This window comes from Bremia lactucae, linkage group LG12 (genome assembly GCF_004359215.1).
Source record: "Bremia lactucae strain SF5 linkage group LG12, whole genome shotgun sequence".
Classification (NCBI taxonomy): domain Eukaryota; phylum Oomycota; class Peronosporomycetes; order Peronosporales; family Peronosporaceae; genus Bremia; species Bremia lactucae.
In genome coordinates, this window is record NC_090621.1 from 4,231,834 (window position 1) to 4,257,505 (window position 25,672).

At 46.2% G+C, this 25,672-nt stretch overlaps 7 protein-coding genes across 7 annotated transcripts; 2 read left to right on the top strand and 5 right to left on the bottom strand.

Annotated features, from left to right (window-relative positions):
- Positions 1-9,555: 9,555 nt before the first annotated feature.
- Positions 9,556-10,113, bottom strand: CCR75_002812 (uncharacterized protein; the record flags this gene model as incomplete). Its single annotated transcript, XM_067960909.1, has 1 exon — positions 9,556-10,113. One exon carries the CDS (start codon positions 10,111-10,113, stop codon positions 9,556-9,558), a length of 558 nt encoding a protein of 185 aa, XP_067820761.1.
- A 2,682-nt stretch (positions 10,114-12,795) lies between these two features.
- Positions 12,796-14,018, top strand: CCR75_002811 (uncharacterized protein; the record flags this gene model as incomplete). Its single annotated transcript, XM_067960908.1, has 4 exons — positions 12,796-13,011; positions 13,081-13,222; positions 13,289-13,472; positions 13,541-14,018. 4 exons carry the CDS (start codon positions 12,796-12,798, stop codon positions 13,890-13,892), a joined length of 894 nt encoding a protein of 297 aa, XP_067820763.1. The 3' UTR covers positions 13,893-14,018.
- Positions 14,019-14,460: 442 nt separating this feature from the next.
- On the bottom strand, positions 14,461-15,771 carry CCR75_002810 (uncharacterized protein; the record flags this gene model as incomplete). Its single annotated transcript, XM_067960907.1, has 1 exon — positions 14,461-15,771. The coding sequence occupies one exon, from the start codon at positions 15,769-15,771 to the stop codon at positions 14,461-14,463; it is 1,311 nt and encodes a 436-aa protein (XP_067820762.1).
- A 277-nt stretch (positions 15,772-16,048) lies between these two features.
- CCR75_002809 (uncharacterized protein) lies at positions 16,049-17,609 on the top strand. The gene is made up of 2 exons (XM_067960906.1): positions 16,049-16,507; positions 16,592-17,609. The coding sequence occupies exons 1-2, from the start codon at positions 16,121-16,123 to the stop codon at positions 17,180-17,182; spliced, it is 978 nt and encodes a 325-aa protein (XP_067820555.1). The 5' UTR covers positions 16,049-16,120; the 3' UTR covers positions 17,183-17,609.
- CCR75_002808 (uncharacterized protein) lies at positions 17,238-18,269 on the bottom strand (the record flags this gene model as incomplete). The annotated part of the gene is made up of 2 exons (XM_067960905.1): positions 17,989-18,269; positions 17,238-17,423 (listed from the first exon to the last, which is right to left on the bottom strand). Exons 1-2 carry the CDS (start codon positions 18,034-18,036, stop codon positions 17,238-17,240), a joined length of 234 nt encoding a protein of 77 aa, XP_067820556.1. The 5' UTR covers positions 18,037-18,269.
- Positions 18,270-18,686: 417 nt separating this feature from the next.
- On the bottom strand, positions 18,687-20,052 carry CCR75_002807 (uncharacterized protein). The gene is made up of 5 exons (XM_067960904.1): positions 19,654-20,052; positions 19,513-19,581; positions 19,361-19,430; positions 19,098-19,281; positions 18,687-19,033 (listed from the first exon to the last, which is right to left on the bottom strand). The coding sequence occupies exons 1-5, from the start codon at positions 19,852-19,854 to the stop codon at positions 18,709-18,711; spliced, it is 849 nt and encodes a 282-aa protein (XP_067820559.1). The 5' UTR covers positions 19,855-20,052; the 3' UTR covers positions 18,687-18,708.
- A 164-nt stretch (positions 20,053-20,216) lies between these two features.
- Positions 20,217-21,617, bottom strand: CCR75_002806 (uncharacterized protein; the record flags this gene model as incomplete). Its single annotated transcript, XM_067960903.1, has 1 exon — positions 20,217-21,617. The coding sequence occupies one exon, from the start codon at positions 21,615-21,617 to the stop codon at positions 20,217-20,219; it is 1,401 nt and encodes a 466-aa protein (XP_067820560.1).
- Positions 21,618-25,672: the final 4,055 nt, after the last annotated feature.

Genomic DNA, 25,672 nt, shown 5'->3' on the forward strand with positions numbered 1-25,672 from the left:
AATTAAATAAAGTTCAGTCCCCTTTTTGATCTTAAAGCGTTAAGTGCCTTCCTAAGGCTTGCGCATTGATCTGTAAGAGATAAAAGCTTTTTTTAAGGTATATCCTCTTGGGCACTAGTTGCCACTTGGTTCTACGAGCCCCCAAATCCCTTGAACTAGGATTCCTTAAGCTTTAGTAGCTTGTACGACTCCCTGAGTCGTAAAACCCATTAGATCAATAGAACGAAGCGACTCTCTGAGTCTGAAAGTCTTCCTCTGACTTTAGAAGCGAGGTAGCACCGCTGCACAAAAAGTCTTCGCAATCAAGTCTATGATGCCTTTGCTATGATAGTATACAGCACAGACAAGGAAGCTTGCAATACTAGTTAACTTACATTTACTATAACTAGATACATGTAACCTAAGGTAATTTTAAAAATGCAATTTTACGCGTGCGGTGCAATTGTAGACTGTTTATTATTACGTTATATATATATTTCCTATGTATTCTAATATGAATCTAATGGAGATGGTGGCACGGATCTACGTAGATATTTGTCCTTTTGAAAGCTACAGAGCGGGTCGCATCCTATACCGCAGCAATCCGCAGCCGTCACAAATATATTTCGTTTAGTATTCTGAAATGGTTTCATATACTGCGTTATCAGGTATCTATTTATGATTTAACATGTCTTATTCTATAGCATAGAGAGAGGAACAGGCAGTCTACTTTACATTTTTTTGTACATGACTTCTAAATGTCCTTAGCCAGATTCGCAACGCCGGTGTCGTATGGCCCGAAGGCTGTACGTGACTCACCACATGATGTGATACTCTGAAAGGCGCAGTGCCCGTGTTGAGGATCTCGATGAACTGCACAGACGAATTCCTTGCATACTTTTTGAGCTTTCTTGTCGATATCGCTCGAAATTGCCGAAGGCCTCGTGTAGCGGAGCTACCTCGCTTCTTAAGTCAGAGGAAGACTTATTGTAGGCGGGTATGTCATAATACGGCCACGCTCTACTTAAGCACACACCGTAGCACAGCGAGGAAGTGGTTTGATAGTCTACTCTCACGTGCAGTGAGGAGTTGTGGTGGGCGCCTTAGCGACCTCACCCAACGCATCAAGTACTCTGGTATACGTGTCGTCACGGAAGCGGTGATCCGACTCCTCTTGCGCACGGACCAAGTAGGAAGTTGTTTTCAGACTGATGTATTGCGATAAGTATCCTTCTAGATACCTCGCTTAACGGATGACGCTAGGCATCATCTCTCCTAATGTGAATGCACCTATGTGCATCACATACACAAGAGTGTATCACAATGTGAACCACACCCAAGTGGTGGGTCTAATTACTTTATTTAAGTAATTGACCACCCCCTTTACTACACAAAGTATACTTAACAGGGACTGTGTAACATTAGGGCAACTTTAGCCCGTTACACGATTTCCCCTTTTAAAAACGAATTTACATTCTGAAATTCGTCAAAGAGGACAGAGGAACAGCGAACTGCTTTACTCGTCGCTTAGTTATCTCATTCACTTTTGCTACCTGTGTCTTACACAGAGCCTAAGAGCCACCAATGAGGGCAACGTTGGCAGGTTGTCTGCGAAGACACTCACTCAACCACGCGCGAGGCGCACGCGCCGCGTTAAGACGCCGGCAGCGTCTTCTGTCTCAGTCAAAACGCCGACAGCTGCTGTTGCATTATCCGGGCTTAAAGATCCATTCCACTTTTGCAGTGAGGATGTTGATCCGTCGCTCGTTGTCGACTACAATGAGTCGACACCGTGCTGTCACCATATAGTAGTGATGCGGACAACGAGCTAATGGAAAGGTTGAGTGCGCATTATTGCCCATCCAAACTTCTTTTATTGCTCTAAAAATGGAGACAGCAAAATTTTCTAATGCTGTCTCGTCGTCTGCGCTGGCTAGCGCAGCGACCATTAATGAGAGCGCTGCCCATAAAGTAGCAGCCGCTTCTCCGTTGGGTGAAGCCACAACGTCTATTGCTCATACCATTATCCAAAATGGTTCTGACATAGAGGATTCTGAGCCTAAAGCTCCGCCGATGACACGTGAATGTTCTCAGTCGGTGTCACAATCCAGTCATTCGAACGTGGCTATGTGACGGGTAATTACCACTTATGCCTCCTCCATCTCAATGGCCTCGTGCCAACGGGCCGAGAGCCTTGCTCAATGAGCGTGCTATCGTAGACACACACAATTATTATGACGTCTATGTGCATAAGGGTCTCAAGGAAAACGCTTGGGCGTATTTTCCCGATTTCGGTCGTGTTGCGTTTAAACGAAACGCCCGACCAATATGAAGCGGAATTCACGCGCCGCATTCATCCGCATTCCGATGCGATGAAACAGCGGTCACAACGAATTAATTTCGCCCGCTTGCATGTAAAAAAACATGGGCGGTACTTTTTTCCCCGTTTCTTATCAAAACGATACTTCTGCTAGTCCATTTGAGACTAGCGAAGAGGCCTCAGCTGGTGCTCCTTTTCATAGGCAATCACCAAGCCGGGCACGTCAATACGAATCGTATCGATCGGTTCCCAAAGAGTCAAAACTCTTCGAGTAACCTTTCCATTCGACGAGGATCTGATACCTTTGTCTCACGGAGCGATGGGCTAGCAACCTTCCAACAAGGAAGCGTTGGTTCCCACCCGTATCTATCAGTGCAGGCGGCGCCCGATAGGAGTGGTGATCTCGCTCACCTACTCGTGGCTGCCTTACCTTCGTCCTTTCAGGCGAGGCGTTAAGCGCCGCCGAACGACGTATCGTGGATCTCGAGGGTCAAGTTTTGCGACTGACCTCGGATCTTCAGGATGTCCTTGCGAAGGATCGCCAGGGTTATGAATGCCTGAAACTTCAGCTTGACATCCTGGAGAAGTTGGTGCTAAGAGACCCGCATTACGCGCGTGGTATCCCTCGCTCTCCGAGTCATTATCGCGGTGGGAGGAGTAATTCGGCTGAAAGTTATTCTCCTTCACAGTCTTCTACACCCGATCGACGCTCGATTCACAGTCGGCGTCACCATCGGTCTTCTTAGACGGATGGGCATGTGACCTCATTTGGGTCTACATACTGTTTCAGACGACCCACGTAAAATACGGGGTGCGTCTTCATATACGCGGGAAGGGTGGGTCTATAATTTAGGTCTCTAACCTCTTCTACCACCGTAAAGGGCCCATGAAACGCGGTAACAGCTTCGTAATACCTCCAGGTGGTACAGAAATTGCATTCTCAGGTAGGGTAGCAGTACTTAATAGTATTTCCCCCGCTCTTAAGCGTTCATTATTTTTGCGACATTTTCGGTCCGCATATTCGTTTTATAGTCCTGTGCACTTGCCATCGCGTCACAGACTTTTCGTGTTCTGGCTAATCTCTCATCCACAAAGCTTTTAGCCTCGCTCACGCTTTTAGCATCAAACTCGCCTATGACAACGCCGAGAGGTCGGTCATAAGACGTAGTTTATTAACCACTGCTTAACTGGCAGGGTCACTAGGGCAAGTTTCTGTCTTTGGCATGATACCCTCACGGGTCATCGTCATATTGACGAAACTATGTCCCTCGTTCTCACCGAGTATACTGAGGGGCCCTCCCCCACTAAGACTCGGGCTGCGCACAAACGAGACTGACGTCCGAGGATGGCGCAGTCCATTAATATGAAACGGTGTATCACCCGTACTGGTGTGGACACTGTTATTTATTGCGAACTCCACAAAGAACAATTGTTTGCTTCATTCTTTGAAAGTTACTGTCGTGCGTAAGACATCCTCCGCGAACCGATTGGCACGCTCTGTTTAGCCATCGGTCTGGAATTGATCTGAGGTCAACATGTGGAGCTTGCTACCTAGCAGCTCGAACACATGTCGCCAGAAACCATACATAAAACGTCGATTCCGGTCCGATACTATGGACTCGGGCATCTCGTGTAGTCGGTAAACACAATTTAGGAGCAATAGAGCTGCCTTTTTGCCTGGGATCGATGTTTTACATGATACTACATATACCATTTTGCTCAGTCTGTCTACAAAGACGACGAGACCCGTCCGAGCATTGTGGTCGGGCGGCATGCTAAGCATGAAGTCCAGACTTACTGACTTTCAACAGTTCGTTGGAAACGGTAGCGGCTTCAGTGGCGCACTGCTGGACAATGCAGGCTAAATGCGCTGACTCTGCCCGCAAGAGCGAATATAGTTGGCCACCTATCTATATGGGTGTGGCCACCAAAATTCCTCGGACACTCGTAAGAATGTCTTTTCACGGCCCAGATGTCCACTAGATGGTGCATCATGGAGTTCGTGAAGGGTCATCAGCTTGGGATCTGCTTCATGAGGCACATAGATTCTCAAGGGATCAGAAGGTGACAGCTGGTGCCATAACAGTCTATCGCTGTAAGCAAAGTGATTAAGCTTAGCCTTTAGGTGCGACGGAAGGGTTACATTTCGTCCACCGAAGTGATCCAACAGCAGGCGACAGTGGTCGTCCTGACTGTAGCTCTCTTTTATCTCAGAGGCCAATGAGCTCGTCACGTGGTATGCCTTCATGGCTGCCAACATTGACGGCTGAAATTGTGCTTTCGCACTGGACACACTTTCTTGGTGTCTAACCTCGAAGTCTGGTCTGCGCGATTAAGCGTCAGCCAAGGCATTCGACTTACCCGGCTTATATTCAACTTTGATATTAAATTCAGAGAAGAATGTGAGCCGTCTTGCCATTCAAGGCGAGTGGTGTGGTGAGTTTATTGCGGACCGCAGTGATGCGTGATCCGTATAAACCACAAATGGTTCGGTGCCCAGTCGGTGCACACGAAACTTGACAAGAGCCTACTATATTGATAGTAGCTCTTTTTCATGCACCGGGTGATTCAGTTCTGCGGCTTTTAATAGCCGGGACTGATAAGAGATGACGCGGTCAACGCCGTCGTCATCCTTCTGCATGAGCGCGCTGCCGATTGCAAAATTACTTGCATTGCAGACGACGCTAAAGGGTCTGGCAATACCAAGACCGGTGCCTCTACAAGAAATTGCTTCACATCTTCTTGTTATTTTAGCCAGACCCATTCTGCGTTCTTTTTAAGGAGATCAGATAATGGTTTAGTTTGCTCCGCATAATTCTTGCTATATTTGTGCAAGTAATTAGCGAGCCCTAGGAATTGGCGCAAATCCTTTACATGCCGTGGGATTGGCCATTCCTTTACTGATTTTACCTTGTCTGCGTCTGCTCGTACACCATGTGTACCTACGATGCAGCCCAGCACAGGTTTCTTGGGGACCCCTATGACGCACTTTGGCAAGTTGACGTACGATTGGGCGTCCTTCAAAGTCTGCAACACAGCGTCTAAATGACACTTGTGCGACTCTATTGCTCAGCCCGTCCTCGGTCCTACTATGCACGTATACATCGTCAAAGTAATGGGGCGCGTAGGCACGGTGCTGACGCATCACGTGAGCCACCACCCGGTTGAATGTCGCCGGTGCATTTTTAAACCCTTGGGCATCACAAATTACTTCCAAAGCATACCGCTTGAGGTGCTTACTGCTGTTTTGGCTACGTCGGACTTTCTCATGAGTACTTGTTTGTAGCAATCATTTTAAATCCAACTCGGAAAAGATAGGTGACTTCCCATGAAGTTCAACAAAACATCTTTCCGCGTGAATAACGTTTGCGCCGGTATAGTCCTCGTGTTCAGCTTATTGAAAGCATGAACTACGCGCCGTCTACCTGTGGCTTTACGCACACAAAAGGTCGGGCTGCAGTAAGGCGATCTGCTCTCACGCACATGTCATGCCTTGGCTCGTTTATCGAAGAACTCATCGATATAATCGACTTGTTAGTTCGGCAACGGCCATTGCCTGGTCACATAATACTTGGTGCCAGGTTCGAGGTCTATCTCGTGCCCGATACCCTTATTTGCTGGTAGGCGGTTCGGCACTTCTTCTGGGAACACATCGCGATGATTCCACAGAACCTCAAAGAACGGACTGCCTCTCAAGGCATCTTAGCCTTGAGCAGCTAATAGTTTCTTTTTAGCCGATTCTAGGACGCTCTCGTCCATTGTGGACGACGAGCACCAGTCCACAAAGTTTATCTGGAATTGATGTGAATAAGTTGTGGATGTTTCCTTCGTTTAATTCGGCAAGGAACAGATTTCACAACATTTCCGAGATATTTACTATCCTACCGAGCACCTCAACTGAGGATGTCTTCGCGATTTTGTCTTTGTCTTTGACGGCGTCGAACACCTCTTCCGAAGGCCCGTCCTCTGCATTAGGAACTGATCCAAAGGTCACTCTTTTAGACGTGCCTTTGATCGTCCTAATCTGTCGGGTACTTGTTCTTCGAGTCACCATGGCCTATGACTGGGAAGCGGTTGCCGTTGCTCTCCTAGCTAACGCACCCCTTCTAACCGCACCAGGCTCTAGGCACTGTGCCGGTTCATGCAACGCTTGACTTCCTGTCAGCTCGCTGTCTACTGCCACAGGCTCTCGGCTTTGTGCAGGACATTCGGACACATGACTACTTGTCATTGCCATTGTGACTACCCCAGTATCCACGAGTTGGTAGGAATTAATTACGTTTAACATCCCATGAACGCACCCTCAACTGTGCGTGTACGCCAGTCTATCCATGGTTGGTGTTTTGCCAACCATGGCATGCCTAGGATGAGGTCATACGGACTCTCCATTACTAGCACTGTGAACTTCTCTTTACAAGAGAAGTCACTAAAGCTGATAGCGAGCTCTGCCTGAATTCCCTTAGACTTAACGAGCTCACCGTTCGCTAAGCGAACGGTCGCCTGTTCTCGCTTGCCATCTTGGCAAAGCGACTCAAACATCGCCGGTCTCTATCTTAGAGCCGCGAGTTTTACAAATTTTTGTGATGCACCCGAATCCACTAGGAGGGTCATCACCTGGTCATAGCCTCTTACTTGAGCGCTATTGACCAGCAGGGTTGAGGTCCGAAATTTCGAGACCCCAGAGACTACGCTACCCATTTGTTTTACAACTCTGAACTTAGGGATAGCTTCAGAGTCCGTGCAGTAGGGTATCCCGCCCCTACTACGCTACTGCATTTCCCGACCCCTCAGTTGTCGATGCAGAACTCATGCGTCTTGCACGCTGGTTCTTGCTATCGCCCTTTGGGAGGGGAGTCCTCTTGCTGGGCGTCTTTGCCCCAACAGGGAGCCTGGCATAGCAGCGACCCATCATATGGCCGCGCTTGCCGCATTTATAGCAGACAAGGTTTGCATTGCCCAACTACATGGGAGTGGCATCTGACCTCTCGGCCGACGGCTTATACCAAGCTGTCGCCGAGGCACTGTTAAAGGATTGCTCCTCAACTAAGGCAATTTGGATTGCCTCTTCCATCGTCGACGGCACCTTTCAAAAAGAGCCTGTCGCGATGGGCCATGCCGTAGTCCGTTCATAAACGTGGGCACCTTAATGTGCTCCAGAATCGGACCTACGGTTATGGATGCGGACAGGGAGCACATCTCTTGCACATACTCTTGCAGAGATCGCTTCGCCTGTCGCGCTCAAAGAAAGCGCACCTGAAGCAAAACTTTGTTCTTCGGCAGATGGTACATGGCGCGAATCTTTTCCTTGAAGATCGCCCATGTAGGGAACGCCTTTCTATCCGCCATAAGCGCCGAGTAAGCTCATTGTGAGGCCTTACCGCGCAGGTGCGACATGGCGTACGACACCATCCGGCTGCCGTCCTCGATAAGCTGCGCGACACCGCATTGCTCCATAGCTAAAAGCCAGTGGACAATCGTGTGCGCTGCAGTTCCATCGAACTTGGGCGCGTCCATCCGAATGGGCCTCGGCTGATGCGGCCGGGCAGAGAGCATCTCAACAGTCCTGTTGAGAGCCTCGCTCCGAGCCTGCTCATGCCTCAGCTCATCCTGAGTCTGAGTGACGGACTCCGCCGCAGCATGGCTCTGTTCCTCAGACGCGGCTCTCCGCTGTCCGAGCACGAATGCCTCAAACAGCTCCAATTGAGCAACATGTTGCTCAGGAGGACTACCTAATAGCCTAGTCAGGGCTTGTTCACCAAGTCCCTGCGCCAAATGCCCTGCCACCTCACGCTGATGTTCGGAGAGGTGGGGGAAATGAGCCAATCGATGTTGAGGCTCATCCTTACGTACACACGCAAAGATTCGCGTCGTGGGAAGGATTTGAAGTGCTACCAAGTGCACGCGGGCACGTCGCAATGCGGCCACGCTCTACTTAGACACACACCTTAGCACAGCGAGGAAGCGGTTAAACCAGCTTCTGTTGCGTGCAGTGAGGTTGTTGTGGTGGGCGCCTTAGCGATCTCACCCAACGCACTCAGTACTCTAGTGAAGTGTCGTCACGGGAGCAGTAAGCCGGCTCCTCGTGCGCACTTACTAATCAGAAAGTAGTTTCCAGACTGATATATATTTAATCGCATTGAATATAAATACCTGTTTTTACCAATTACAAATGTCATCTCTATAGATAACACTAATGTGTATTGCAAGTATATCTTTTTAGATATCTCGCGTAACGGATGATGCTAGCCGTCATCACGAATGACGCTAGGCATTATCCCTCCTAATGTGAATGCATCTATGTGCATCTCATAAACAAGGGTTGGTCACAAATGTGAAAACACACACGAGTGGTGAGTTTAATTTTTTATTGAAGTAATTGACCATCCCCTTAATTACAACAAGTGTACTTAACGGGGACTGTGTAACATTAGGGCTACTTTAGCCCGCTTCAGGAAAAGACTTAATAATCTTTCCTGTCATCCTACATCGATCACTATAGTCAAGGGTGTTGATGTAAGGGGTATTCAGTTACATTAGTAACATTTCGTTTATGAGGAAACAAGCAAAGAAGTACAAAATTATAATCTTTATAAATTTTGACTTAAGTAGTTCCAATAACACAAAATTTGATATTAATGACATAGATAGGGAACTACGTACGAGTTTTTGTGCAAAAGCAAATCATCAATCGCATGGTTAACGTAACAAGAAGCATATTTTAGGGCTTATTTTGCTAATTTAGAGACAAAGCACCAATCACATGGTTCACGTCACGTAAACACTTCTTCTTAATACTCTACATCCCACCAAATACTCGAAATATCGTTTCCGAATAACAATGTTTCATTTCTTACGAGATTGTCAAATCATACGGCACGTGGAAAGCGCCTCGTTTTAAACTAATAAGAACACGTTTTCAAGCGTATTGCCTAAAATGAAGCCAAATTATTAGTTACATAAGTATTATTTCCTATGTGAGGAGCTCTAATGCGCATCTTGAGAATAGAACTTATCAAAATGAAGTTTCATATTTAGATACCATCAACATTTTTTTTATTTGGCAGCTGATGGAGGAGGCTCCACGTACTTTAATAAACGCAAACATGATAGCAAGATCTGAAGTTGACACCAAAATGATAGGAGATAATATTTACTACATTAGAGGAGGATGTGGCTATCCCTTCAATTATAAAAAAGTTACACAAAAGCAAAAAGTTGACGTGATTCGACTTACATCGGATTAAGGGTATATATGGCTAACTTAGGGCGATAACCATGGTGACTAAACCACAAGAAATGAACGAGACCGCTATGTTGCGCGACGCACCGCTGCTTTCCGCTGGTACAGGGGAAGGCGCATTTGCGCTGACATTGGGGCGGGGACTGGTCGGCAACGGTGACGAGTCAGAATCCATTAGCTTTGATGCACTACTGCTCGGCACTTCAGTAGGACTAGGATCAGTATCGGTCTCGTTGCCAGTCTTTCCCGTTAGAAAGCTGGCGATGAGTTTGCCAAAGTTGATAGGGACGCCATCGATCGTAACATTGCACTGGATCTCGACATTAGCCACTTGATTGATCTGGTTTAGATAGTTGGCACAGTCCACATTCTCCGAAAGTAACGTAACTTGATCCAAGGTGGGGAATTGACTAACGGCAAATATGTTAATGCCCGTGGCATTTCCACAATTAGCGAGGCCTTTAGTTGCATTTGGAAAGAGTTGGCTTTCAATCTTGGCGACATCACAGTCAGAAGCTAAGGAATAGGAGGCACCGACGATCAAAGCAGCGGCGGACACAATAGCGGTCTTCATCGTCTGATTCTTAAATGTGCTGACTGAAGGGCTGATTGCCGAATATTAAGCTTACTGTATATATTGCCTTGTCGTCAAGTCGCCTCTGCTGCAGCTTGACGATGTCTGGAGGAATAGTCGGCGACATGTAGTGCAGCATGTGCTCGAGGCAACAGGTGCTATTTTCACCGAATATAGAAAAATATCTTGGAATGTTCCCTCGTTAGATTGTGTTGTCATGTAAGACTGCCTCTACAATTGTGTCTGGAAGTTGACTACACTGTAATTATAAAGCGGTCAGTGTAAAGGCGGCAATTTCTTGTAATTTCGGGCAGGCCACGGCGTTGCAGTCTCCAGTGGGGGGGACCACCCTATGGTGAAAATGAGGTCGAGCCTTTATTTTTAATAGAGCCACAGCAGTCCACTGTATCATCGGAGCTGCCCTTAGTCAAGGCCGACCAGACGACAACACTATCCGCAAGCGCTTTGCGCAAACATATGCTTAGTAGTAAGAATTTAGACAGATTTTGCGCTTGTTTTCTTAGCAATTATACAGAATTTTTGTCCGCTACGCCTGATGCCCTCCCTCCCCGTCTGTACTATATTTTGACTGAATGACTGCATCCAGAAAACAACGGTCATTCCTTTTGAATCGTCTTTAGATCGCCTTTTTTGGCCTTTAAAACATCACATTCCCTACATTACATTAGGAATGGCTAAAGCCACACACCCTAATTATCTACATGAGAGTAATGGAATGGGTGTGACTGCCCCTGGGCACATCAGAAACCGAATTTTCGTTTGGCGATGTTAAATGTACAGTTTTTAACAGGTGAGAAAAAGCCAAGAGCGCCTGCAATTGACTGGCAAGTCATATAGAGCGAAAAGAAAGAGCAGCAAACTGAGCAAGGGAGAAGTTGAGCTGGAAATAAGCGATAAGGGCATGCATGTTAGTTGGTCTTTGGAGTCAAGCTAAGTATGTAAATATTTTACTTTACTTCTACTAACTTTTGCGGAAGTGCTTCCGATAGGCGAATCTTAGTGCTGTTTTTGGTACCCACCATGAGCCACAATTTCCTTATCTTTCAGTTTTGTCGGCTTTCGTTCGTGATGTCTTTGTTGAAAAAGCATCTTGCTATCTAATTGCGAAGTCTTTTGACGACCTTTGAAGCTGCTGAAGCTGGGAAGGCCTGCATAAAGGTTTCTCAATATTTATTCTTGTTATCAACAAGTTACTACCATTACGCTACTCTCATAAATTCTGAGGATTAAGGGGTGTGGCTATATCGGTTACCAAATGTAATTTACCACCAAGTCCAAAAGGGATTTAAACATGACTAAAGGAATAATTGTCAAGTTTGCGATATAGCGGAATAATGAAACTATTTATTTTTAATCTGTAGTTTGAGAGAGAAGCAGACAATTCTATTTAACGTAGTTAAGGTTTGCAAGATGTCTGGTATATCCTTAGCCTGGTTAGCAACGCCGGTTCCTCGGTCGAATCCGGTGGCTGTACGGGGCTAGCCACCAGCGGTGACGGCTCTCGGGGTTGTCGTGCTATGATGCGCTGACAGCAGCAGATTTTTTTTAATCTCTAGTTCATATTAAGTTGAATTAAACGTACGTGTGTGGCGATAGGAAAAGGGGGTGTCTAAACCGGTTCCCTAATTGAATTATCGTTTTGATTGCCAAGTTTGTGAGAGTTTAGGATCACGACGCAAGGTAGTTTGAGATCTCACTCGGAACTTTCGAGTAAATTTTTGGGCCAAATTTTTTTCACGTAATCCTCATCTGTAGAGAAACTGACGTATAGAACTTAATGCTTTCCTTTCATTTAATTTACGGGAATGCTTGACTTTGAACTTTTATTTTCATTTGGCTAAAAACCAACTATAACACTAATAACCAACCTGCACTGATAGCAGTGAAGGTGAGGTGCCTCCGCATATTTCACGTACGCTGATTCCTGCGTCTAGCTTTTTGCTTCAATATTACCTTATACGGTAATATTTTTTATCGTGCAATAATATTTATGTATCGGACCACCACGTTTATATGCCTCCCTTTTATATTAAGCTCTAACTTAAAGAGAACGAAGCAGACTTCACGACTTCGGACCTATCGATCGCTTTTCTTTTTTTAATGCTTCAGCTGCCATGTTCCAATACTACTCCGCTGGCAACCTATTTGCTGAAGGCCGCTGGCATGATGCTGTGGCTATCACAATATTGAGCGTCGTTAATCGAGGATTCGAATATGTCATTCGAGGAATTAAAGCGAGCTGCAGCGGTGCTTCATGATCTGTGAACGGAATCGACAAGTTTTGGTCAACAAGCTTACAATACAAACCTTTATGAGTGAATTTTATGAATCAGACATCTATTAACTGAACTCAGATCAGGTCATACAAAAGCAGTCTGGTAGACGGACAACAATTTAAAGGCCTTGTAGGTGTCATACTTTATCCATCCATAAAAGGTCTTATTCGATTAACAATATTAAGGTGTTCAACGGGTTGTATATTTCACGACCTCTACTAATTTGTTCGGTCTCTTTATCTGTCAACACATTGAATCATTTCTAATTTAAAAAAAGGCACCTATAAAGCAGGAGTTGCCTGTCGAGAATAATATTAATGCATATGCGACGTGGTATTGATAAATTCTGATATTTGTGACTCGATTTCTTCACTATTCTAAACTCATGAGTGCGAGACTTGTTCGAATGCTTGAGGTAGCCTTGATCCGTGGTAAAGGGGCAAAAGTAAACGCATTTATTCCCCGACCAGCTCCTTTTCGGGCGTTATCTAATGCAGCTCACGCTACCGCTAGCAAAACTGATGGGTTTTATGTGAGCAAAAAGGCAGTGAAGACGACGTTGTTAGTAGGAGCCGCGCTTTCTGCCGGGCTATACTATATGGTGAGTTTTTTTGCTGCTCGCTGATTCTGCTAAGAAAAAGTAAGCACTTACTGACTTGTGGGGTGTTAGAAAGCTCAAGAAAATGCTGACTGGAAGAAACTGAAATTGCTGCTGGGCCGGAGTCAGATGAGTCTGGAAAAGGGAGACATCGAGCAGTTTAAAAAGGTGCAAGAGAAGGCTTATGGTTTTCTAAAGAAAAAGTTCCCGGATGGTACGTTCGCATTCAAATTCTTCTAAAGACATCTGCCACGTAAATGTCTGTATGTTGGTTGACCAGACAAAAGTGTGATTGCTCTGGCGATGGCGATCGGAGCATCACATGAAAGGACTGACCATTTCTCACAAGCGATTCCTTTTTACCAAGAAGCCCTCGAAAATATCGCGCTTGAGAAGCGATTCATTCATCGCGAGGATCTGCGTATTGTGATGCTGGATCGACTCGGGCAATGCTACAAAAAAGTGTAAGACGTTTTTGTACCAAATAGTGCTCTATGCTATGAGTAAAATACTTTGTGCTGATTTTGCGCAGCGGAGACCTTGAGGCTGCAGAGAAGCATTTTCACCAAGCCATTGAAGTTTACGACCAAGTAAAGGCCAGTATATCGCTAACACCTGGATTTGAAAATGAAGGGAGAATAATATTGAAGCTTGACGAAGATATTCTGAACGTGTTTCTTCACTACGTCATACTTTTGACTGTACTACAACGCAATGATGATATAGAACGAGCTCGTCTGCGGTTATCTACGATCGCACGTAATTCTGTACAGTTACGCGGGGAAGTGGCGAAAATCAATTGTCAAGTCGATGATTATATTGCATTGGAAAAAATTCGCGAAGAGCGAAAGATTAGAAAGACGAAAAGTGACGAAGGAGTTTAGTCGAATAATTTGATCGAATAATTTTAAGCAGATATTTTAAAACCATATTAACAATTTAATTGCAATACCTTTTAGCTTAACGCAAGTGTTGACGTGCTATCATTCATGTTTGCTGATTGAAGGAATGTATTTTGTTGCCTCAATTGCAGCTGGTGCATTCAACTTGCTAATTTCTGCTGATCAATTGAATAGAAAAGCTGGCCAAAATAGAGTAAATTTACTAAAAACGGTTTTTAGCCGCTTCTTTTTTAAACTGGGGTCATATCGTAAAACAATGCCTTTGTGCTTGCCAAAGTCGCATGCAATGGGACCACATACTACGTCTACAATATATACATAGCAATTGCTCTGCAGAGCTGCTATTACGGGATTCGGCGATAGAGGGCATATCAAGAACAGACACTGGTCTTGAAAAATTTAGTCGAAACACAGTGTTGAGTTTGCTCAAAATACCAGAAGATAGTGTTCTGCAAGTATTATTTATAACAAATTGTTTGGCCTGCTGCGTCTGCTAATTTGACGTGCGCTGTCACGCTTAAAGGACTGCGTACACGGGATATCGATACAATCAAATCACGGAAGGCATTGTGTTTGCACATGTGCTACCAGTACTTTCGGGTCGCTGATGAATGCTTTTGTTTCCGTCTGGCAAGAAGAAAGCTTTGGGAAGTGGGCTTTGAAAGCTCATCCACACATTTGTTACTGGATGTGCGAACGACAGCTTGATGGCATGCAAACAAAGACGCGAGGCTCGGTGGTAAACTAAATCTGGAGAATATAGCGAATCGCCAAGGATAGGATGCCCAAGATGCTGCATATGTAGTCGAAGTTGGTGTGTCTTGCCGGTATAAGGTCTTAACTCCACTATTGTAGACTTTCGACCTTCCTCCAACTTATCTTCACCGGCATCAATCATACGGGATTGCACACAGTATTCGGTGATGGTCCATAAAGAGCTGGACGGATCAATTTCACGGTCTACCACGACACGTTGGACAAGAGGCTTAGTTGGGTGCTTCTCCATCGGAACTCGCACACACTGTAGCGATTCCGATCCCTTGACCGCGTCATTCATCCAACCATGCACGCGTGCCATGTAAACTTTCTGGACCAATCGTTTTCGAAATTGTGCGCTCAACGTTTGAGCTGCAGACTTGGTCAATGCAACAACAAGCAGACCTGATGTCTCCTGATCTAGACGATGCACCATCCGTGCTTCCGGATATGCTCTTGTGATGTACCGATAAATAGATGGCGGTGCATTCGGTGCACTGCCGTCTACTGTCAAAACATTAGCATGCTTGTCGATTACTATAACCGCGTTGTCATGGAAAACGGTTTTAAAGGCCAACTGAGTTGCTAAGACTTTATCGACTGTGTCAATTGTACTGCACTCGGCCATTTCGCATATCTGTACTAGAAGCTGATGGCGCGGAGAGCCTAAAGCGATGTCTTCTCGTGAAGGCAGCCACACACGAATGACGTGGCGATATAGCTGTTTAGATAGCTCCAACTGAAGTGTGTCGACGCACCATTCCGCCAACTTCACCGGACTGTCGATCGTCAATATATCCTCGGCGCTTGCTGAGGATTTCATGCGGACTGTAACGACCCCTACTTTTCGGCAGCCATAAAATAGTCGAAGTGCAAGGTCCGAACTGTAAATGCTTCCTTGGTGTTGCAGCCTGGCCATCCGCTTAAATTTGTTTAGGCGTAGTGAATGGGTGTGGTCTGTGACGTCAGAATCTGAAATTTTAGACAATGACGGCGTGCTCATTGGCAATCGCAGCATCTCCAGCAATTTCATCGTTAACTGAAAAAGCTCTTTAGCCGCTTCGGCTGGTATGAAGTTCGCGGTTTTAAGGCGCATGGCACTCATTGGTTTTCAATTTTATCGCTCATCGGTCTCAGTACTCACAACTTTTTGGTGCTTTTGCTTACTATAATACGCCGGAGGCAACTTTTTAATTTAAAATAGGCAGCAAATATTTACGAACCTAAAATTATTATTTCCACACTTTGCATTGCATTTCTATTATCGTTCAACTGAGTATAATTGTCTATACCTAAAAAGGATGCAATTCATTACGTAAATTGACAACATGAACGCAACGGTGGAAGCCTGATCTCTCTGCTTTGTAGTGAATGTACCCTGTCTGAACATTCTTGCTTCTATTTAGAAAATCTTTCGGCGATTTCCGTCGCAGCACTCGGACTTTGTGCACGACATGAGCTTTGACTTCTATGGCAAGCGATTGGCCACGTGCAGCTCGGATCGCAAGATCAAAATCTGGGAAGAGCACGGCCAGGACTGGCATCTCGAGCATGAATGGAATGCACATCAAGCCAGCGTCTGGAAAGTCGAATGGGCGCACCCGGAATTTGGCCAAATTTTGGCTTCATGCTCTTTTGACCGCACCGTCTCGATCTGGGAGGATGAGGGCCTGTATTTGAATGCATCGGCATCTTCCTCGGACTCGGTAGCTGTGACTGGAGGGGCGCCAATAGCTAGTGTTGGGCTTAAAGAGGGATGGCGGAACCAAGCGCAATTGGTAGATGCTCGAGACTCGGTACATGACGTTAAGTTTGCTCCCAGGCATTTAGGACTGCGGCTCGTACGCTTCATTGCGATGGAATGTTAAAATTCTACGTTTTTTGGCTGACTAAAGATTTTGTTGCTACTGTTATTGTTGGTGTAGGCAACAGCTTCTGAGGATGGATTCGTGCGTATGTACGAGGCAATTGACGTCATGAATTTATCGCATTGGCCACTGCAAGAAGAATTTTTGGCCGATAAAGCCGGAGCGACGTGTGTATCGTGGAACAATTCTCGATTTGATGTTCCAATGATCGTCGTCGGTGGCAATGGTGACGTGGCCAAAGTCTGGGGATTTAACAACTCGTACCGCAGGTGGCAGGTCGTGGTGGAGCTCGTCGGCCATGCGGACGCAATTCACGACGTGTGCTGGGCGCCAAATATGGGGCGCTCATCGCATCTTTTGGCAACAGCCAGTAAAGACCGAACAGTGCGTATATGGCGCCTCACAATCCAGGAAGATGACCACTTGCAGGCTCAGGTCGAGGAGGTGGCACGCAAGCACCATCACGACTCGGAAGTATGGCGTGTCGAATGGAATGTGACGGGGACGATGCTGGCATCTTCAGGCGACGATGGCACTGTACGCATGTGGAAGAGCGACTTTGAAGGCAACTGGGTATGTGTCAATACTATTTGTGGAGACCTTGGTTCGACTGGCTCGCCCCCTCCAATGGACTTGCGCACAAGTTGAGAGATATATTGCGAGATAGAATCTGAATGCCCGGCATAGTATATAAAAACGCGACTCATTTTGGTTGCCAACGTGAAACATCTTTCGACATTCGCGTCCACGCGGCTTTGCCATTGCTGAGGTGCTTCCGTACCGCGACATTGGGCATCAGTAAGTCACTAAGCGCATTGTGATAGTCAACAGTACTTGCTTGCTTGACAGGTATGTACATCGCGTACTTTATGGCTTGAGCTAGACTTAGCTTATTGAAAAAATATATGATATTAAAGGTTGATAGTCTTGTGCTGTAAGTAGTTTCCTCGAAAAAATTGCCGAGATCCTTGGCATTTTGTAAAAGGGAATTCCTTACCGCAGCCTTCCCATTTTCCTATCAACTTTTGTAATACATTTTGGCCTAAACCTATACGTACAAATCATTGACATAAACGACAACATTATTCAAATTTTCTTTTCTTTTGCTGCATGTAATCATCTATGGGTGTCACTAACACTACTAGTAGTTACCAGGCGTAGTTTGCAACTCCTTGTATTGTGTCCAGATACATGACAACTGCTGCATCTTGTAGGCCGACGGATTTGTGATGCATTGGTAGGTGGGGGGGGCGGGTGCGTTTAGGAATTCCCTTTGTGAAATGCAAAGTCGTGTCAGTAAGTAACCCATACCAAAAAGCACAAATGTTACGAGATATCTGCATGGACTTTATCCCGTATCATGTCCATCTGCGATGGCGACGTCTTTCTGTCGTGTCGAAGCAACATGATCATATTAATGACAATTTCGACTTCTTTCGAATGATGCGACGCACCGTTATCAACTCTGCTTGTTCAGTTTCAGTAACATTTAAATTGAGCATTTACGCCCCGTTGAGCGCTGTCTAAGCGCATTTATATTGTAGCAATATGATTAGCATCGAATGACACAAAGCATTTTTAATAGCTTCGATTTCTATTAACGTTCCTTACTAGTCCCGACATACAATTATTTTCTCAAAAGTTTACACTTCTCGAAATGGGGATTGGCAGTATTGACATCCAAAGCCTGCAGCCGCTGAAATGAGTTGTACATGTTTAATTGCCACTTTGACGGTTGTGTTGTGTTGCAGAGCCGTAAACGCTTTATATGCATTGTGGCGAATGGCGCAAGTTTTAGAGCATCAACGGGCGGACAAGGCGGAGCTTGAGATCTTTCCAAATCTGGCTAGATTGATTTTTGGAATCCGTAGCAACTTCGTTTGAATTTTACACGTCATGCCGTTTCTTAAGCAATGAATGGTGGATACTTTTACAAAGCTAAATATTACTCAGTGCTATTTTATGTTTGTCAAAAGTTATTCAAATCGCATGGATGTTTGATTGTGGCTTCCTTTGAAATGAACCTTTCTTGCAAACGCTTACAACTAGCTTTCAAGCGACCCTGACTCACAGTGTTTGCTATGCACCTGAAAGATGCAGTACACGAATAGGCAATTTCCAAATTTCAGATTTTTACGTCTAAGTAAAACAATTTCGAAAAAACTTCCTTTTATTTATAATTTTTCAACTTTGTCAGCAGACTTCGCCGAGCTAACGCTAACTAAAGCACTCCTAATAAGCTCTAAATTTTCACCAGAAAGCGATGAGATGTGCGCAAAAGTTAAGGCGCGTTTCAAGACAGATTCTGCTTCATCCAATCGCTGAAGCGACATCAAGAGCTGTGAGTAGTTGAAAAGCACACCCGGAATCTCCAAATCAAGCGCCATGAGGTCCGCAGCATCCCTTTCAGACCCCTTCGATAATTCTCGTTGTCCTCGGCTCTTATCGTACAACGCGATTGCCGATTTAAAATACTTTTCAGCCGTCTCGACGTGCCCCCTACGACCGAAATGGTTTTGATAAAAATGGATTTTTGGGAATAAAATCCTATGCACACACGTACGCATTTTCATACGAGTGCGCGATACGATCTAGCGTGACCAGGCGATTACGCGTTCTCTTGGCGATGTCCAGCTCGTGCGAGGTGCGTTCCAATGCGTCAAGATAGTATTTTGATGCAAGTGGCCCATTTGACAGCGCCTCGTATTGAGCCGCTATTGAAAACGCTAGCTGAAACAGGAGCCGATCTGTGGTGATTTCAAGCAATCGACAAGTGCCAGTTTAAGTTGTTAACGTAAAAAAATTATAGCTGCATCCACTGCTTACCGTGTGGATTAATGTTCTCAATAACTCCATAAGCACGTTTACAGCAGACAAGCGCCTGCTTTAAATCCCCCTGCCGAGCATAATCATTTGTACAATATTAAGCCTGCATCGCACTTGCACGAATTAGTATGAAAAGCAACACTCTTCCTAACTTCCTTAGAGCTCTGCTCTGCCTGCTTGATCAATCGTTTGACTTGGTTAACTGGAGCATTCTCACGATGCTTCGTTAAAAATAGAACGATACTCGTTAAATTGTATTATTATTCTTGTGTATCCTCGTTAATTAAAATTACCTGGTAAAAGTGCACGCCCACGGCTCCAGCTGCAACCATAAATGCCAGCAGAGCGATTTCGCGCTTCACGTCGCGCTTAAAATTTCCCTTAAGCTCTTCATTTTTTTTCGCTGCATTGGCAAATGTTCGAGAGGTCAATAATTTGCTGGAAGCCGCAGTGGAGGTGGCGCAAAGACGCCATAACAGAAAACGAGCAGACATATTCCAATCTTCTAAGCGTTTGGCGGCTTTTTATACATAACATCATTCGTGATTGGCGGAATTATATGTTGATTCAGATCAGTTTGGTATATGGGACACGGGGTGCGTTTATATTGTTATGCGTTCTGATTGGCTATAGTTAGGGGGGGTACAAACAGCAAATGGGGTGTACATATAATAAAACTCATGATGTTGCATGAAAAAAGGTTGCGCGAACGTTATGTATAAGTTACACTTTTTTGTGAGGGTTTCGGTGATAAATTAATTTGGGGATGCAAAAATTAGCGAGATTAGCCTGAATTTAATCTGTGCAAGTAGCACATAATATCGTAACGCACTTTTCAGACTAGTTGCATCATGCTTCATTCTAGTTCCCATTGATACCCATGCTGAAGCGCATCCTGGATTCGATATGACGTGTCCAAATACATCAACCGATCAAGAACTTGCTGAACTAGACTAGGGATATCATCGATAATTAAGTCAAAGTTCTTATTCTTGGTATTTCCGATATAAGCTGAGTAATCTTGACCAAGAAGCCGAGCCTGCTCCCAAAAACACTGCCGGAAAAACAGTTTCGGATCTGGGATGATTTCAATAAGTGCGGTGCGCGGTAAAGCGAATCGAGAATTGTAAAATGCTGCTCCATGGGGACCAATCATCATTTTCACATTGTCCCGAATGAACGACGCAATATCGTCAAGTCCGTCAAATTTATCGAGGTGAAAGTATTGCAGCCGTTCAGGTCGATCGGTGGCGTTAAGCTCAGTAGAGATAGCATCATAAACTTCAAATTCATTCAGAATTTGTCGCCCACCATTACGCATTACCCCACCTATCGACCGCGATAAAAAAAGAATAACATTACGATCCGAGGCACCTGACGTTGGAGGCAGCGCCTGAAAGATGGTTTCAGTAATGCGCTGAGTTGTGAAGGGGTGAATCAGTGGGGCACGACAAGAGAACACTAGACGCTTTGCAAAAACTAATTTTGAATCATGTAAATGTTGCCCAACCATTAAAGTGTAAATGTCGTTCACAATTTTATCGCGTGGTTCGCTACCTGTGACGATGATCGTGTCGTTCTTTTCTATGGTCGGAATCACTAGTTGTGCTTGACTCCAGACAACAGCAACGCGATCAAGAAAGTGCTGAAAAGACCACGAGTCAGGACTGGTGGCGACTACAAGTGTTTCAACACTCGTTTTATTAGCCGTGTTGGTGACATTGCTAGTCATGTTACGCAGAAATGAAGCATAAGAAACGTTTTGGCCCATGCACGCGTAAGGCGACCAAACGTCTGGCCGTGGTTCACCCTGATATGGAGCGTTAAGGAAGACCATATTTTGTCCGGTAAATGAAGGATATTCTGCCCACTCCTCATTTTTCGTTATATGCGTATCATCGTAGTGTTGGCATCGCGATACCCACTCTGCCTTCATCAATAAATTTGAAAAAGAAGGCAGCTTGAGGCGAAACGGAGGGTACATAAGCTCTTGCGCTTCAACCAAGTTTGTTTTATGAGCTTCCTTAACGCATGGCGCAGCTCGCTTGTCCATTCCATGCAAGCAATTTGACACGATAATGGGTGCCCACTCCAGATACGAGTTGGAGTGGACCAAGTCATCAAGATGCAGAAGCACCGATTTTGAGGCGACAGCCATTTTGCGACGCTTTTGAATAAGAAAGTCAAGATCTAAGACTTTATTGGTTGGGGCGGCAGCTGGATATAGACGACAAGATTCCTTGAGAGTCAAGTTCATCCAGAAATAGGAGACCGTAATTAATGTTATAAAAGAGAATCCGAATAGCAGACATCGAAACGATCCAGCCATACGACGCCATTGCAAAGATTGGGTGGGAATGCGGCAAGAGTCCATTAAACACACCAATTGTGTATTTGACAGCAGGCGGAAATGTCGTTGTGGGAATTGTCTATTTTTTTTCCTTGGGCAGTCACGCCGATGACATGATTAGGAAAGTAATTTATAGAATGAGCTCTGATAAGAATGTCTCGAGTGCTTTTTTTAACAATGCATCATGAAAAATGGTTGCTATAGAGCAGCATGGAATTTGTATCACAGGCGGCCTGGACCAGCGGATCACTGCGCAGCCGCAGTTTCTGACCCGCCCTGAAGAGCACAACCAAACATGCCCGACGTTGAGTTTACCGAGATAGAATTGGACGCCGACATCAGTAACGCTGGCGCAATCGTCGTCCCAAACAGTTTTTTAGCGCAGAGTGTCGGTAATTTTTGAAGTTTGTACTACGTCCATTTTTAAAAACTTGGACCTTTCAGAACGCAAAACGAGCAACGAGAAGAACTTCGTCTGCGAGCTCTTGAATTAAGATCAACCTTGTATGAAATCTGGTTCGCGTCCAAAACTGACAAGCGCTTGGCCGACAATCATCCACGGGCTTTCAGTAATGACCTGCTGGCGGCTTGCGAGTTTAAATTAATGTCAATATTACGACGCCTTGAACAGTGTTCTGATTCTGAATCGTCGTTACAAAACGTAACGACCAGAGGGCACGCAAAAATGAGATTGTGTAACGGAATACCTTTACATGAATATTATTTCTGCTAATTCAGGGAGGGTTAATTATTAACGAAAAGCGGTAATTAGCTAGATTTAAAATCTCTTCCCGATATTGGTTCAAGTTCAATAGTAGTCATTCCATATATATAATACTTACTTGTAAAATAAACCAACGTGCTACAATGGTTATCATAAGGAGAAGTCATTTTTCAAATGATGCTCAAAAATCAAATTTAATTGTACCTGGATTAACCTTATATTAAAAAGATTATCTATAACACGTCGACAAAATAAATATAATAAAAAATGTGATTTAATTGGAAAGCCGTTTAGATATAAATCGTGTTAGCCAAAAGTTAGCTAACACAGTTCCATATACTCCTAATCAGAAAATTGTTAAGAAATATAAGGTGCCTATATTTAAATCATCCTTTACAAATTGAATTGAAAGTTTCAATATTACCAAATTTGGCAATTTCAGGCAACAAGACAATAGTGTTGTACAAACGTTTAGCGTGCACCGACTACATTTGGATTTTCGAACCAGTCACGAAAAGTAACCAGTATATCAAGCTTGGCCTCGCGACCTAAGCTTTGTACATTCTAAACGAAAGCTTCCCAAGCTTAAACAAAGGAGTTACATCCTTTGCACGTTCGAAAAAATGCATCGATGAAGAATTCAGTTTCGTCTTCACGAGGCTTTTTGAAGCCTGGATGAGTCGATCGACAAAATTCTGTATCGTTCGTCTGTCATACCAGACCAACGAATTATGTTGTCCGTTAAGGGCAACGGGAGTGAAATGCAACGCATTCCGGTCCCTTTCCCGTTGAATGATGGTAGTATTCAAGCTAACATTACGCTCGAAGCGATCTCTACAATCACTCCGTTCCTGGTGATGCATACAAGCACCACCAGTAGCATTCCTTTTCAAATGTCACTTCTCGATTTGTGTGGCGGAAAACACAGCTCGACGGTTTGTATTGCAAGGACAAAAAATGTCGACGGAAATGCCTCGTCCGCCGGACGGCGGCGGGGGGGCGATGAATGATCATCGCCCGCAGGACCATGCGCCGCCGACAGACGCAGAGGACGCGGCACAGCGAGGTGGGGCGGAGGCGCAGACTCGAACAAGGCAATGGGGGTATCGGGCTCAACTCCAGTGACGCCGGGAGCGGCGCAGGCAACTAGCGGCGGTGGTGCTGCAGGTCCGACAACATCGAGCTACAAAGACGCAGTGCGCAAGGGGGGAGAACAGCAAAGTCCCGACGAGTGCCAGCGCGGTTGGGTGCAGATTGCTACTCGACCGTGGAAGGCGAAGCCGGACAAGGATCTACGCCCGATGATCCCGCTGGAGGAAGAAGCACTCGCGGCGTGGTTGATTGGAAGCATCGTGCTCGCCAAACCACCTGGCTTCCTCGCGTGCACACACACCCGCGTTATGCGAGTGGCGTTGCTCGAGTTCTTCGAGTCGTACCTCGAGGGACGGGTGGTCGCTGTCATCCCGCCACTCGTGCGAATGCCGCGCTACATCGCGGAGAAGACGCTTCTTCTGCAGCTATTATAGGAACGAGAAGGAAACCCGACAGTAGCGAGGCTCACACGCGAGCTTGTGCGGACCGCAAAGCGAACGTGCTACGATGCAGTGACGCGTCGCATCACATTCGTTCTCGCCGACCGAGCTGCTGCGGCTAGCTGGCATACCAAGGCAATCGAGTATCGAGGCACCCAGCTTCAACTCCTCTGTCCGGCAATCCTGGAGTGCGAAGACTCGCTGCTCGCCTCCCCTGCTGGTCGATCCCTCGGAAGAGAGCAACTCCGATACCAGGTTCGAGTACTTGCAGCTGGCGCCTCAGCGGGCACGATCGAAGTAGTGCTGGCGGCAAGCGTCGATTGTGCGGTGCTCTCAGTGGCTCGTGCGCCGTGCAAAGGTGCAGAGTTTTACGACTCGAACTTTTTCCTCGCGACGTTCGACTCTGATGTCTGCCCGGCAAAGCTCAGGCTCGTCACACACATAGATGCATCCGGCGTTTCGATCTTCCTCCACCATTTTCGGCACTTCCAGCGTGTCCCGTGCTTTAGGTGCTACTCTCCGCATCATTCGATTGCACGATGCGCTCAGAAGGAAGGCGGCGTGCTGATTGAACACCACCGCTCATTCAAGGCACCTACCCACTCGACGCGGCTAGTACCTGAACCAACGCTCAAGCACCTCGACGTCAAAGGCCGTCTCAAGCACGTGAAAGAAATCTCTGACAGACTGGCCGCCACGTAGACTTGGCTGCAGGCTGCCGCGCACAAATCCCCAATTCTCTTGAGAGTGGAAGCTGCGCGGTCAGCTCTGCCCGTCTCGGACGGAACAGGGAAGTGCACAGAAGACCCGGCAAGAACCGTGGAGCGCAGCAGAGGTGCAGCTACAACGGAGATGGCGAACGAAAGAACATCGGAAGAGGATTAAGGCAATGGCGCTGGTTCGATCCTGGCAATGCGAAGAAGTCCAAGAAGCTGCAGAAGGACGCAGACAAGGTATCCCAGGCACAAAAGGTAAACGCCAACGGACTGCAACGATGCCAAAGTCCGCAAACATGAGCAAAACGCCGAAGGCATCGAAAAAAGTGCAGAGTGAGTGCCAGAACAACGTGACGAACAAGAAGCAGGCCACGGCCAAACCAAAGAACAAGTCCGCGAGCTCGGCACAGAGCCAGCGCAAGCAGCAGACGACGAACAAACGAGCAACCACGCTCTATTATGCCGAGGCGCTCGCCAAACTCGACAACCTGCGCGGAGGAGGAGGCCCGGAACCTACTAAAACCAGCGAAGAGGACAAACAGACCGACGACGCTGGTGACGGTGGTACGACTGTGGCAATTACCTGTGGCCAAGGAGAGGTACAGGAAGCAAAGCTCCGGGTGGACGCGCTGATCACTCAGGCACATTGGACGAAGCTGCACGCAGCCGCCGCGAGGGCGCTGTATCACGAGGCGCACGGTCGAGTACTGGAACACGAGATCATGCGCGAAGGCATGGAGGAAGGTGACAGCCCGGCAGAGTTGAGGCATGATCTTCCGAACGATGCGGAGATGGTAAGCATGGAGCATGGCTACCGTAAAGCTTACGCCGAGGCGAGAGACGCGGCTGCGGCAGCTGGTAAGGCCGAGAGAGTACACGCAGCACTCGCAAAGAAGCTTGCGAAGCTGATCGCAAAAGAGACGTTTTTGACGGCGGAGCTGCCGCCGATCGACAAGGCAGAACAAGAGAACCAAAGCGCAACGCCGGACG